The 14568-nt window shown below is 44.7% G+C and overlaps 1 protein-coding gene across 1 annotated transcript in view; it reads right to left on the minus strand.

The window, feature by feature from the left end:
* LOC137332588 (dedicator of cytokinesis protein 2-like) overlaps nt 1-14568 on the minus strand; it is a 555930-nt gene that overhangs the window by 200842 nt on the left and 340520 nt on the right. Inside the window, exon 28 of the mRNA XM_067996525.1 lies at nt 5779-5877. Coding sequence (XP_067852626.1) covers nt 5779-5877 — 99 coding nt within the window. The remainder of the gene's footprint in view (nt 1-5778; nt 5878-14568) is intronic.

Genomic DNA, 14568 nt, shown 5'->3' on the forward strand with positions numbered 1-14568 from the left:
TACCTCGATGGTGGGCAAACCATTAGAATCAATACTGAGAGATAGGATAAACTGTCACTTGGAAAAGGATGGCTTAATCAGGGATAGTAAGCATGGATTTGTTCAGGGAAGGTCATGCCTTACAAATCTGATTGAATTCTTTGAGGAGGTGACAAGGAGGATTGATGAGGGTAGTTCAGTGGATGTTGTCTACATGGATTTTAGTAAGGCATTTGACAAGGTCCCACATGGCAGACTGGTCAGAAAGGTAAAAGCCCATGGGATACAGGGAAATGTGGTCAATTGGAATCAAAATTGGCTCAGTAACAGGAAACAAAAGATAAAAGTCGATGGATGTCTTTGCGAATGGAAATCTGTTTCCAGTGGTGTGCCACAGGGCTCAGTGTTGGGTCCCTTGCAGTTTGTGGTATATATTAATGATTTGGACTTGAATGTAGGGGACATGATTGGCAAATTTGCAGATGACACAAAAATTGGCCGTGTAGTTGATAGTGAAGAGGATAGCTATAGACTCCAAGAAGATATCAATGGGTTGGTGGAGTGGACGGAAAAGTGGCAAATGGAGTTCAACCCGGAGAAGTGTGAGGTAATGCACTTAGGGAGGGCAAACAGTAAAAGGGAATACGCAGTAAACGGGAATATATCGAGAGGGGTAGAGGAAGTGAGAGACCTTGGAGTGCATGTGCACAGGTCCCTGAAGGTGGCAGTACAAGTAGATAAGGTTGTGAAGAAGGCATACGGAATGCTCTCCGTTATTAGCCGAGGTATAGAATACAAAAGCAGGGATGTAATGATGGAACTGTATAAAATGCTGGTAAGGCCACAGCTGGAGTATTGTGCGCAGTTCTGGTCACCACATTACACAAAGGACGTAATTGCTCTGGAGAGAGTGCAGAGAAGATTTACAAGAATGTTACCAGGGCTTGAAAATTGCAGCTACGAGGAGAGAATGGATAGGCTGGGGTTGTTTTCCTTGGAGCAGAGGAGGCTGAGGGGTGACTTGATTGAGGTGTACAAAATTATGAGGGGCCCAGATAGAGTAGACAAGAAGTACCTGTTTCCCCTAGTGAAGAGTTCAAGAACTAGGGAGGACATAGATTTAAGCTGATTGGCGAAGGATTAGTGGGGACATGAGGAAAAACTTTTTTACCCAGAGGGTGGTGGGTGTATGGAATTCGCTACCCGAATTGGTGGTAGAGGCAGGGACCCTCAACTCTTTTAAAAAGTACCTGGACCTGTACCTAAAGTGCTGTAAGCTGCAGGACTGGGTGCTGGAAGGTGGATTTAAAATGGGCACCTCGTTGTTCTTCGAGCCGGCACGGACACGATGGGCCAAATGGCCCCCTTCTGTACTTTATCTTTTCTATGGTTCTATGGAGTGGTTGAGCGAATAGCTCGATAAGTACATGAGGGAGAAAGGAATAGAAGGATATGCTGATATGGTTAGATGGAGTAGGGTGGGAGGAGACTCGTGTGGAGCATAAATAATGGCATAGACCAGTTGGGCCTGTTTCTGTGCTGTTAATTCTATGTAAAGTACCCTTCATTTTGGTTTACAAGCAAACAGACCAGCTCCAGGTTTTAAATGTTACATTGTATGATAATAGAGCATGTCCACTTAACACATTCATCTCAAATTCTTTCCTGAGCTATTTTAACTGGGAGATTAACCCTTCCACTTTAAATGAGTTGGCTCCCTTGCTAAATAATAGTATCACAGTATGTTATAGCAGAGAAGGAGGCCTGTGCTGGCTCCTTGACAGAGCTATCCAATTAGTCCCATTCCCCTGCTCCTTCCCCATAGCCCTGTAATTCTTTTGCTTTCAAGTATTTATCCAATTCCCTTTTGAAAATTATTATTGAATCTGCTTCCACCACCCTTTCAGGCAGTGCATTCCAGATCATTACAACTCTCAGCGTAAAAAAAATGTTTCCTCATGTCACTTCTGGTTCTTTTGCCAATTACCTTAAATTTGTGTCCTCTGGTTACCGACACTTCTCCTTATTTACTCTATCAAAACCTTTCATGATTTTGAACACCTCTATCAAATCTCCTCTTAACCTTCTCTGCTCTAAGGAGAACAACCCCAGTTTCTCCAGTCTCTCCACATAACTGAAGTCCCTCATCCCTGGCACCATTCTAGTAAATCTCTTCGGCACCCTCTCTAAGGCCTTGACATCCTTCCTAAAGTGTGGTGCCCAGAATTGAACACAATACTCCAGCTGAGGTCTAATCAGTGTTTTATAAATGTTTAGCATAACTTCCTTGCTTTTGTACTCTCTGCCGCTATTAATAAAGCCCAGGATCCCAAATGCTTTTTTAACAACCTTCTCAACTTGTCTTGTAAACTTCAAAGACTTGTGAAAATATACCTACAGGTCTCTCTGTTCCTGCACTCCCTTTAAAATTGTACTATTTAGTTTATGTTGCCTCTCCTCATTCTTCCTACCAAAATGTATCACTTCACACTTCTGTGTGTTAAATTTCACCTGCCCATTTCACCAGTCTGTCTATGTCCTCCTGAAGTCTGTTACTATCCTCCACGTGGTTTACTACGTTCCTGAGTTTCGTGTCATCTGCAAACTTTGAAATTATACCCTGTATTTCCAAGTCCAGGTCATTAATATATATCAAAAAGAGCAATGATCCTAATACCGACCACTGGGGAACATCATTGTATACTTCCACCCAGCCTGAAAAACAACCATTCACCACTACTCACTGCTTTCTGTGTCTTAGCCAATTTTGTATCCACGCTGCCACAGTCCCTTTAATCCCACGGGCTTTAATTTTGCTTATAAGTCGACTATGTGGTATTTTATCAAATTCCTTTTGCAAGTCCATATACACAACATCGACCGCACCACCCCCATCAATCCCTCCGCTAAAATAGCATTAATCATTCAGATGTTATTATGGAATGTAATTATCAAGCTTTAAGGAAAACTAGCCAAATTCTGTGACTCACCCTTCATAACTTAAAGTTTTAAAATCTCGTAACTATCCTTGTTAATCTTCTCTGAGCCGTTGCTAATGAATATCTATTTGAGAGTAAGGATGCCCAACACCGCAAACAATATTGTACATTTGAACCTTACCAATTAAACAGGGTTAATGTTTCTGCTTATAATCAAATGCTCTTGAGATGCGCCCCAACAGTTAATTAGTTCTATTGGTAACAGTTTCATATTGCGGATACTTTGCTCTATAATCATGCCCGCACCTTTCTGCTATTCCACAGGATAAAAATACCAAGAGCCACACAGGATATAACAGAATCTGATCTCAGAAGCTAAGCAGGGTGGGGAAGCTTGTCACCAGTTGGATAAGAGGCCACCTGGAGTTTGTTAGATGCTGTAGTTTCAGGCCCAAGGCCATATCACCCTGAGACCTTGTCTGATCTTGGAAGCTAAGCTAGAGTTGTGACTGGCTGGTATTTGGATGGGAGCCTGCCTGAGGCTACGAGCCATGAGCAAAACAGTGCCTACTAATTCTGTACACGTTTCAAAATTCCTGTTCTAACATGCCTTCTCTTATTTTTATCCACTTTAATAACCATCTGCTATTCTTTCTGCCTTGTCAGCCAGAAATTCATGATTAAAAAGAATAAAAACATCATGAAGTTGCTGAGGAGCAAGTGCATGTACAAGCTTATGGGTGAGGGATGTTTGGTAGTGGGGAATGGATTGGAACTATTCCCATTTCAGGCCCCCAGTGTCAGCTAGAGTTGCCAACCTTTCCGGATTGTCTTGGAGTCTCCAGGAATTAAAGATTAATCTCCTGGACTCTGATATGAGCAACCCATGAAAAAAGTTATCAGGGCATGAAGAACAATATTGGAAATAAGACAAAAGGCTGTTCATCCAATCGGATAACAAAGAGTCTGTTCACTTCCCAATATGCTTGGGGAGGCAGTATGCCAAGATGATAGACACATCAGGTGACCAATGGAGAGAGTGTGGGTGCGGGGCGGTTGGAGGCAGGAGGTGACCCGATGAAATCTTCTAGAATACGTACAACCAGAGTTGGCAACCCTAGTGTCAGCATTAAGCACTCCCAGGCCAGGTATAGCACAGCCAATCAATAAGCAAACTGGCCTCTATTCTGCCTCGACAATGTGCCTAGCCTCCAACCTTGGAGAAACATCCTTACTTTATCACTGTGATTTTTTTTTCCTATTCCCCCATTTCCCACACCAGTTATAATTACTGGAATTTCTAAGCTTTTGTACTGTACCCTTCCCCCGCCAATCCCCCAAAGGAAATGAGTTGCTACAGTCCAAACTTTTTTCACGTAAGACCCTTGCACCTACCAGAGGAAGGAGACTTTCGTAGGAACAAAGGAACAGGAGTAGGCCATTCAGCCCCTCGATCCTGTTCCGCCGTTCAATTAGATCATGTCTGATTTGTATATTAACTCCATTTACCTACCTCGGTTCCTTATCTTTTAATACCCTTACCTAACAAAATCTATCAATCTCAGTTTTGAAATTTTCAATTGACCTAGACTCAACAGCTTTTCAGGGGAAGAGAGTTCCCGATTTCCTTTGTGTGAAGAAGTACTTCCTGACATAACCGCTGAAGGGCTTAGCTCTAATTTTAAGCTTAAGCCCCCTTGTTCTGGACTCCCCCAACAGAGGAAATAGTTTCTCTCCATCTATCCTATCAAATCCTTAACCATCTTAAACATCTCAATTATATCACCCCTTAATTTTCTATACTCAAGGGAATAAAAACCTAGTCTATGCAAGCTGGCCAATATATCCTTCCTGAGGTGCAGTGCCTAGAATTTAACGCAGTAATCCAGATGGGGTCTAACCAGAGGTTTATACAACTGTAGCATAACTTCCATGCCTTTGTATTCCAGTCCCCTTGAGATGAATTCCATTAGTCTTTTTAATTATTTTTTTGTACCTATCTACTAGTTTTTAGTGATTTCTGTACATGGGCATCTAAACCTCTCTGCTGCTTCACAGTTCCTAGCTTCTCGCCATTTAGAAAATACTCACACTTTCCCCCCATTGAAATCCATCTGCCACAGTTTTGCCCACTGACTTCATCTGTCAATGTCCCATTGCAACTTTCATGAATTTAGGGAGTGGACATGAACTGGGGTCTGAAAGGACCCTCACCCAGTCCCCTCCAAGCTAATATATAATGACAAAGTTAGTGCACACTTGGCCTGTCTGATACTATTCTTTTACATTGGAGGCTTCTTGTGCTAACACGGGTAGATTCTCTCGACGTGTGAAGTTCAGGACTGGTTAACGTGCCTGGATTTCCAAGGATTCACCTTTTGAACCCTCAGTCGCATTAAGATTGCATGGATGTTGCACACAGCTGGGTCAAAGACCACACAAAGTCTGCACTTCACCAAAAACCCTGCATTAAACTCAATGGTTCCTCAGCAGCAACTCAGACATGCAATGATTTTTTTTGATTTTTAGACCACAAACGCACAGCCTCCTGACTACAAAGGGCTTTCAAAAGCCAAACCCATTGATGTGGTCACAGTGATCGCAATGGAGCTAACGCTGACTGCATGACATTTTTTGCCTTCACCTCAGGGTGACATAACTCCATGTGAGAAGATAAGAAGTCCGATAAGAATCCCATCTCCCCAAATAAACTAATGCTTCAAAAATAACACTTTAAAGTGAAGATGGATTTCCTTTAAAAAAGATTAAAGCAGCAACATCAAATAGATTATCGCACAAAGGGCACGTGATAGTTTAACTGTCCACTCATCACTAATAGATGCAGAAAAGTCTTACTCACCACCAAGTCTTGATTTGTATGGAAGGATTCCAGATAACAGGAGTAGTGCTGGTTATCCATTTGCTTGAGTATTGCAGTCATGCATGCCACAAAGTTACTCTGTAATGGAGAAACACCAAGAGAATTAACTATGAAAGGCGCTAAGTAAATGCAAGTCTTTCTTTCTTTTTCTCTCTCTCTCTTTCTTTGTTTTTTTCAACAAATGCACCAGCAGTCCCTGACAACACAGGGCCTTTAAAAGTCAAATCCTTTGATGTGGCCACAGTGGAGTTAATGTTGACTCCATGGTACTTTTTCTACCTTCAAAGCAGGGTGACATAACTCCAAGTGAGAAAATGAAGAGTCCGAGAAGAACCGCCCCTCCCCCATTCCCCCGCGCTCAGGCGGGTTCTATAGCCTGGCGGGTGATCTGCTTTGCCTGATTTCCCCTCATGCAGTCTACCCCGTTTAACTTTAATCTGTGCCTCCTAGTCCTTGATTTTTTTTTTCCCTTTGGAGGAAGAGAAGAAGCTAATAGAAACTCAGATACTTTCAGGTTGAGTTTAAAATGACTTCAGAATGTTGGTCATGAGAAAAGAGGAAAAGACAGTCACTGGGTGATGACCAAGATCAGGGATCCTGACTGATTTTTTTTTACTTCCTGGGGAGAATTTCCCTCTGTTTTTACCGCCTGTTTTTGAACGTTCCCAGGGTGGAGGATCAAGGAAAATGGGGAGGGAGAATATCCCACTTTAAAATTAGCCATCGGTATTTTTTAATATTATTCGTTCATGGGATGCGGGCGTCACTGACAGGGCCGGCATTTATTGCCCATCCCTATTTGCCCTTGAGAAGGTGGTGGTGAGCCGCCTTCTTGAATCGTTGCAGTCCGTGTGGTGAAGGTTCTCCCACAGTGCTGTTAGGAAGGGAGTTCCAGGATTTTGACCCAGCGACGATGAAAGAACGGCGATATATTTTCCCCTGCCCATTGCCCACCCTGCTGCATATTTAAAGGAGGGAGGCCTTTCTTCAACGCCTGATCTCCTTCGGTTTCCTCCCCAGCTCCACCTCACGGTAACCCCACCAGAGTGGAAGAGGCAGCGGGAGAGGCCATTCTAAGGGTTTTTGTACATAGCACCCAAGCTGGTCAGCAGTGCAAGGCCAGAGTCGACCCGGTCTGTTCTCAGAACCCGAAGATCCGCAGTATTGAGGAAATGGAGCTGCCACTGGGTGCCTTGAGGCTGCTGACAATGTTAAAAATACCGGTGACCAATTGTTTGAGCTGCTACAGCAGCTCAGCATTTCTCTCCTACAAAGTTGCAGATTTGAGGCAGTTTAGTGCCGTGGGGTCGTGCCCATTAATTGGATTGAGATCGCCAAACTCATTTCACACAGGAGTCAGGCCCTTTTACCCCACACCAGAGACTTGAGCACATAATCCAGGCTGACACTCCAGTGCAGTACTGAGGGAGTGCTGCAGTGTCAGAGGTGCCATCTTTTGGTTGAGACCTTAAACCGAGGCCCCGTCTGCCCTCTCAGGTGGACGTAAAAGATCGCACGGCCACTATTCGAAGAAGAGCAAGGGAATTCTCCCCAGTGCCCTGGCCAATATTTATGCCCTCAACCAACATCATTAAAAACAGATTACCCGGCCATTCATCTCATGGAAATGAAAATTGTTTTTTTTTTATAATGGCCAGCCGATCCACAATGCCAGTTTTACGGCCAGGGCGAGTTGAAAATCTAGCCTCCCCCCACCGCCCATCTCCAACCCAGGGATGCTGAGGCCAATTGCAGCACCCCCCCTCCCTCCCACAATATCCCAGCTGAGATCAGCTACATCAGTGCAGAAAGAGGATGACAGCAAGTTGGTATAGCTTCGTACTCTAATGAGCAGAGCACTTGCCCACTAAATCCATTTGGGAAGCTGAAAATTAATCTTTAACACAAGTAGCGATAATTGTGAACGACAAGCAGCACCCATGTAACTCGCACGTCTAAATTTAGAACTGTTCTGGAAACACTGCATAAAAATCATCAGGCTTGGTACGGCTGGTGCTGAAATATTCTCATCGTGCCTGTAATATGCATCCCAACCTTACGCAGTTGGAGAACACAGTCCCTCGATCACGAGCGTCTTAAGTTTTATAACATCGAAACTTCCAGCTGGCATCGCAATGTGTTCTGAAATCTCCCAGCCCGACTCCACAACTGCCAAGCACTTCACAGGAGGCGACTGACAGAACATGCTGTCACGTCCAGTTAGGAATTGAGAGAAGCGTCTCGAGGCCCATGACGTGCGGTTTAATCGAAAGGTACAGGACAGTTTGAAGAGCAAGCAACACAACGGTTGAAACCAGGCCGTGAGACAAGGAAAAGACTGCATTCCGAAGGAAATTCAGGACAACAGCACAGAAATTGGAGGCATCAAAACTGACATTAAGGATGTCACAGGGAATGCCAAGCAGTATTTTTTCATAGAAACGAAAATCATTCAGAGCAGGTGGGCATTCCAAATTGGTGACTTGTGTTAAATCAAAGATGTCTTGGGAGAGGGGGAGTTGTTGGAACACCTGTCAATAAAGCTTCAAAGCCAAAAGAGAGTCACTCAGCTGATATATGTAGCCAGTGCCCTAGATGGCAGCTGTTGTTACTGCACATGTTGTACTCTTCACAGACCTACCTACATTTGTCCTGGGGCAGAATTGAGCACAACTTACAGATAGACCCTTCACCTTTTTTAAATACAGTTTCTTTTGGGGATTTTTACACTCGTGTTAGTGCTGGGGAATGGAACATTCTCCATATCAGGGCACTCAGTATCAGCATCAAGCACTCACAGTTATGTACAGAGCCAAGCCACCTCTACACTGCCCCAGTATTGTGCCTCAGCCCCAACCTTAAAAGAGCACTTCCTCCTATACCAACTTGGCTTGGGTCTGGCCATGAGGGCAGGGCTGACCTCTCTGGGGTTTCGAAGAATGAGAGGTGATCCCATTGAAACATATAAGATTATGAGGGGGCTTAACAGGGTAGAAACCGAGAGGTTGTTTCCCTTGGCTGGAGAGTCTAGAACAAGGGGGCACAGTCTCAGGATAAGGGGGCAGTCATTTAAGACTGAGGTGAGGAGGAATTTCTTCACTCAGAGGGTTGTGAATCTTTGGAATTCTCTACCCCAGATGGCTGTTGATGCTCAGTCATTGAGTATATTCAAGGCTGAGATAGATACATTTTTGGACTCTAGGGGAATCAAGGGATATGGGGATCGGGCGGGAAAGTGGAGTTGAGGTCGAAGATCAGCCATGATCTTATTGAATGGCGGAGCAGGCTCAAGGGGCCGAAAGGCCTACTCCTGCTCCTATTTCTCATGTTCTTATGCTCTCTGGCTACCCATACATTGCAGCAATGGAGATGTTGCATGGCTATCCTATATGGACCTTTCCTTGATATCAGGGAAGGTTCATGGCTGGTTTGTCGCCGATGTGGTTTTGTCTATTGCCAGGCCCCACACGATACAGAGTTAATGTACAGAAGCTCTTCTGATAAAGGAGGTCTTAGGTTCTGCCCTGGGTTGTGCTGTGTGAACCAGATATGGGAACTCTATCATTAGTCTCGGTATCCCCAGGCTGGAGGTTAGCCCAGGTTCCTGGGTCTGATTTGCTGTCCAGCAACCTCTGCTGGAAAGTGCAGGGGTGTGGATGTCACATGAGCAGAGGACTGTGCTTGGCTGTGATGCCTCTGCAGTTGAATAGACTGCTGACATTCACTATCTAGAGTTGCACATGAAGAGTGGGCGCTTGGGTGAAGTACCAGAGGACTGCTTGACCACCCACCCGCCACCCCCCCCCCCCCCACAACCTGGAACTGCACCCAGCAAAACTCAGCGCCTTCAGGAGGGGAGGGGTTAACTGGGGGAGGATGGAGAAATGTGGAAGCCAGTTACATTTTTTATTTCATTCTCAGGATATGGGCGTCGCTGGCAAGGCCAGCATTTATTGCCCATCCCTAGTTGCTCTTGAGAAGGTGGTGCTGAGCCGCCTTCTTGAACCGCTGCAGTCCGTGTGGTGAAGGTTCTCCCACAGTGCTGTTAGGTAGGGAGTTTCAGGGTTAAGGCTCCGCGATGATGAAGGAACGGCGATATATTTCCAAGTCGGGATGGTGTGTGACTTGGAGGGGAACGTGCAGGTGGTGTTGTTCCCATGCACCTGCTGCCCTTGTCCTTCTAGGTGGTAGAGGTCACGGGTTTGGGAGGCGCTGCTGAAGAAGCCTTGGCGAGTTGCTGCAGTATGTCCTGTAGATGGTACACACTGCAGCCACAGTGAGCCGACAGTCAAGAGCGTGCCTTCATAATACTGGCCCAACTACATCTTCATTAAATGGAACTGAAGTTATTGGGGAGCAAAAAATAGTTTTATCCTTCCTGCAGCTCTGTGTCTTCTTGTTAGAGGCCCTGTCAGTATTTAGTTCCTTGATTTAGTTGAAGCCAGTCCAGTATAAAGACTTAAAATATTCATTAATAAGTACGTCTGATATTAATTCTTTTGATAACTAATCAGGCACAGTGAGGTTCTGAGTCAGCCGGCCCAACCGGTGTAGACAGCCGGCAGGATGGCAAGATAAATTGATCTTCCAAAACTGCCTTTGCACCGAGGACCCAACAGGAGAAATAAAGAGGTAAGCAGCAGGGAAGTGAGGCTAAATAAGGACGTAGCTTGGGTACGCAGTAAGAAAACAAAAGCAAGACATTACTAATGAGCCACAGTAGGTGAAGACATGATGGATTGGCAGGCAACAACTCGTGAAGTGGCATGCAAGGGCAGAAGATTGATGTGCGGTGATTTCCCCAGTCACAGGGCACTTCAGCATTAATGATGTACCCTCCGCAGCAGAAGCACCGTCATTGCAGTTGGCACAGTGATATAAAGGAGGCAAACTTCCCACGTGGCTTTCCGTGGGATTTTATAGCAGTCGTCGGAGGTGGGGAGAACTCAGGTTTGTTGCTCTTTCCCCTCCTACAGGGGCCCCAGGGACACGCAAAGGGAGGTCACAGGTCACAACTTGAACAGCGACTGTGTATAATTCGCCAGGGTGGTTTCCGTTTTCCGGCCTATCGGGGCGATCCGAGCGTTCGGGTTGCACGCACAGGGCCGGGGAGAATGGCGGTGGTTGGGAGTGTCCATTGCCGCAGCCATTTACATTCATCAGAACTGCCAAAGCTGCCTCCATACAAGCCCTGAGTACTGGTTCTTAGCTCATCCATCAGCAGCGGCACTGTTACATAAGCAGGACAAAAGCAGACATTGCAAAGGGCTATCTCCTAATACAAAGTGCCACTAACAACAGTTTTCTTAATACCGAGACTTGAGCACATAATCCAGGCTGACACTCCAGTGTAATATTGAGGGAGTGCTATACTGTCAGAGGTGCCGTCTCTGTGCTGCTGAGACGTTAAACTGAGGCCCCGTCTGCCCTCTCAGGTGGACGTGAAAGATCTCAACGGCACTATTTTGAAGAAGAGCAGGGGAGTTCTCCCAGGTGTCCTGGCCAATATTGATCCCTCAACCAATATCACTAAAACAGATCCAGCGGTCTCCATCTGCCCACGGGGAAGCGAAGCTCTCCAGCCAAGTGTTCAGGCCGTTAATGCACTTTAGGCATTGCTGCCTTGCATTACAGACCTTCTCCTGACATTCAGGAAGGTCCCGACCAGACTAGCAATCTTGTTTTGTGCTGACTGTACACACACTATGGTTCGCACACGCGCTGTACGGCTAAAGTTGGCTTCTGCGCTCACCATGAATAGGCGCACTCACTAAACAATCATGTTAAGGGACATTGATGTATTAGAGAGGCAGATAGAGGGAAACCTCTGCTTGAGCACATAATCTCTGGAGAGAAGGATGATGCCAAGAGACAAAATGGTGTTGTGAATAAAAGCTCCTGAGTCTGAACTGCTTCTAACTGCAGGAGAGGAGATGGAGAGGGGGCTTTGAGGTCACAGATAATGTGGATAAAATTCGAGTCTCTAACGTAAACTATGATTGCACTCAGGGACAAGTACAAAATTGCCAAAACTCAAGCAAGATTAGAGACTGAAGGAAATTGGTTGCCATGGAGTCGTAGAATGATGGAGCATTCCAGCACAAAAGCAGGCCCATTCAGCCCATCAAATCTGTGCGTACGTTTTTCTCCATGACCCCCCAGTCTAATCCCACTCTCCTGTTCGCTCCCCATACTCTTTAATATTGATCTTTTTCAAGCAACTATCGAATTCGCTTTTACAATAGTTGATGGACTCTGCCTCACTAACAGCCTGTGGCAGAGAATTCCACACTTTAACCAGCTAGGAAAATTTTCCTACCTGCCCTTTAATTCCTTTTGTGATTATCTTAAATTTGTGCCATCGTTACCGTCTCACTAACGGTGGAAACAATCTATCACTATTTGCCTCATCGTAACTCTTCCTAATCTTGAAGACCACTATCAGTCGACCCTAAAGGTTGATCCTTTAACCTTCCCAGCTCCAGTGAAAGAAATCTTAATTCCTTACTGTAATCCCTTTATTCCTGCTAATGTCCTAGAGAAAGTATACTGCACTGTTACCATTGCTTTTATATTTTTAGCCAACATTGCGCTATGGAATAAAATCCCATCAAAAGTAATTAATATTATTCTGATTAGCTGCTTTAAGAAGAAAGCAAATTAATGAGCCGGATTTTGCTGTGAGCGGCAAATGAACGGCACTAGCCGTTTGTTAGACTTGCACTTGCCCATAGACTTTCTATGGGTTTTTGCACAGCAAGTTGCTGTCAGCACCAGCCAAACAGCGCAGCGCCCTCTACAGGGCATCTGGGACCTGTGTGAACACAGCAAGCAACTGTGTTTCTCCTTAACCAATCAGATTGAAGGATTGTCAAATGAACAGCGCAGTCTGAACCAGGAAGTGTAAGTTAAAATAGTGAATTCAATGTCAATCAGGAACAGAAAGCGAAATAAAGAGAGGGAAAGAAAGCTTGAATTAAGAGAGGGAGAAAAGAGACTGAAAGAAAAGTAAATAAAAAAGTTAATTAATTTTTTTTAAATGTCCAACAATAATTAAAAGCTGAAGGAATGAGATTCCACACTTGTAAAAGTAAATTTTCAGTGCCGGAGAGGTTGTTCGGCAGTAAATCGGACTTACCACACCGTTCAAAGCATGCTTAGACTGGAATGGACAAGCCTTAACTTTTTGTGGTGAATTTAGTCCGTATCTACGTCGGTACAGGAACTGTTTAATACATTTGAATGGGGAGTCAGACGGCCAGATGCCGTTTTCGCAAAGCGTATGGAGGAGCGGCGCATCTCGGACAGCAACTTCTGGATTTTGACGTTTAACTGTTGCTGTCTGATTTGCACGTAAATAACAGTGCTGTTAGTCTCACCGTTACTTTCACAGCAAAATCCAGCCCAATATCTTGTTATGAAAGGCACTGAATGAGGAAAATAACCAGCCTGAGATGATCATAGGAACATAGGAATTGCTAGACGAGAAAAGACCCAGGTCCATCTAGTTCACCTTCTGCCATCCCGGTAGTTGCAGGATACAATGATAATGGAGTTATTGACTAATCATAGCAAGCAATCTCTATCAATTAGTCCACAACAGACCCAGACATGAGGTAAGGAAACCCCCAGTGGTGGAGAGCTTTGGGAACCATAGGTCCAAAGTCACCTTTATCCTTCCAATCTTGCTATACTTACCACATCTCATGTCTCAAATTACTAATGTACTGTATCCCAAAATGTTATGAAAGGAATCTATCTAATTTACATTTGAATGAATCAACACTAACTGCTTCCACCATCTCCTTAGGGAGTCTGTTCCACAGATTGCCCACTCGTTCACTGAAATATTGTTTCTGCAGATTAGATTTGAATTTACCCCGATTTCCCATCTCTAGTTTCCTTTTATTCAGCTTCTATTACTTATGAGGAATTTTCAATAATTCATGCATAGAAGGCACTGAAACTTAAAACAGGTTTCCCAAGAGTTTATCATATTTAAAATGACTGAATATCTTTCTGCATGTTCATTGGTGTAGTGAGCTTCATAGCCCCAAAGTGTCTCATTTGTGCTATTTGATAATACTCTCCATTTCCAAGTGGGACTGCCCTGTTCAGAGGTACAACAACGGTCTGCATTCAATTAACTGGATTCTCTCCATTTTAAACAGTGTTTCTGTCAGGCTTTGAACTATCCCACCCCACCACCACCACCACCACCTCCACCCTGTCAATTTGACTCCCTCTTCTCATTATTCTATCTGAACCATTAGCTGAGTGGGTGGGGAGGGTAATCCTCCAGCTCCATTGAATCTTTCTTATTTTTTGAACAAGTATAATTGCACTAACACTTTGTGTTTTTCCCCTTAATTACTGTTCCGAGTTGTAGGTGGAAAGGGCCTGTTTACGATGGAGGAAAATGGAGTTCAATTCAGAGACGGTTCATAGAAATCATAGAATCATAGAAATTTACGGCACAGAAGGAAGCCATTCGGCCCATCGTGTCTATGCTATCCAGCCTAATCCCACTTTCCAGCTCTTGGTTCGTAGCCTTGTAGGTTATGGGACCTCAAGTGCACATCCAAGTACCCTTTAAATGAGTTCGGGGTTTCTGCCTCTACCGCCCTTTCAGACAGTACGTTCCAGACCCCCACCACCCTCAACTCCCCTGTAATCTTCTACCAATCACTTTAAATCTATGCTCCTTGGTTATTGACCTCTCTGCTAAGGGAAATAGGTCCACTCTATCTATTTTGTAACCTCAATTAA

The sequence above is a fragment of the Heptranchias perlo genome, chromosome 14 (genome assembly GCF_035084215.1).
Source record: "Heptranchias perlo isolate sHepPer1 chromosome 14, sHepPer1.hap1, whole genome shotgun sequence".
NCBI classification, from domain to species: domain Eukaryota; kingdom Metazoa; phylum Chordata; class Chondrichthyes; order Hexanchiformes; family Hexanchidae; genus Heptranchias; species Heptranchias perlo.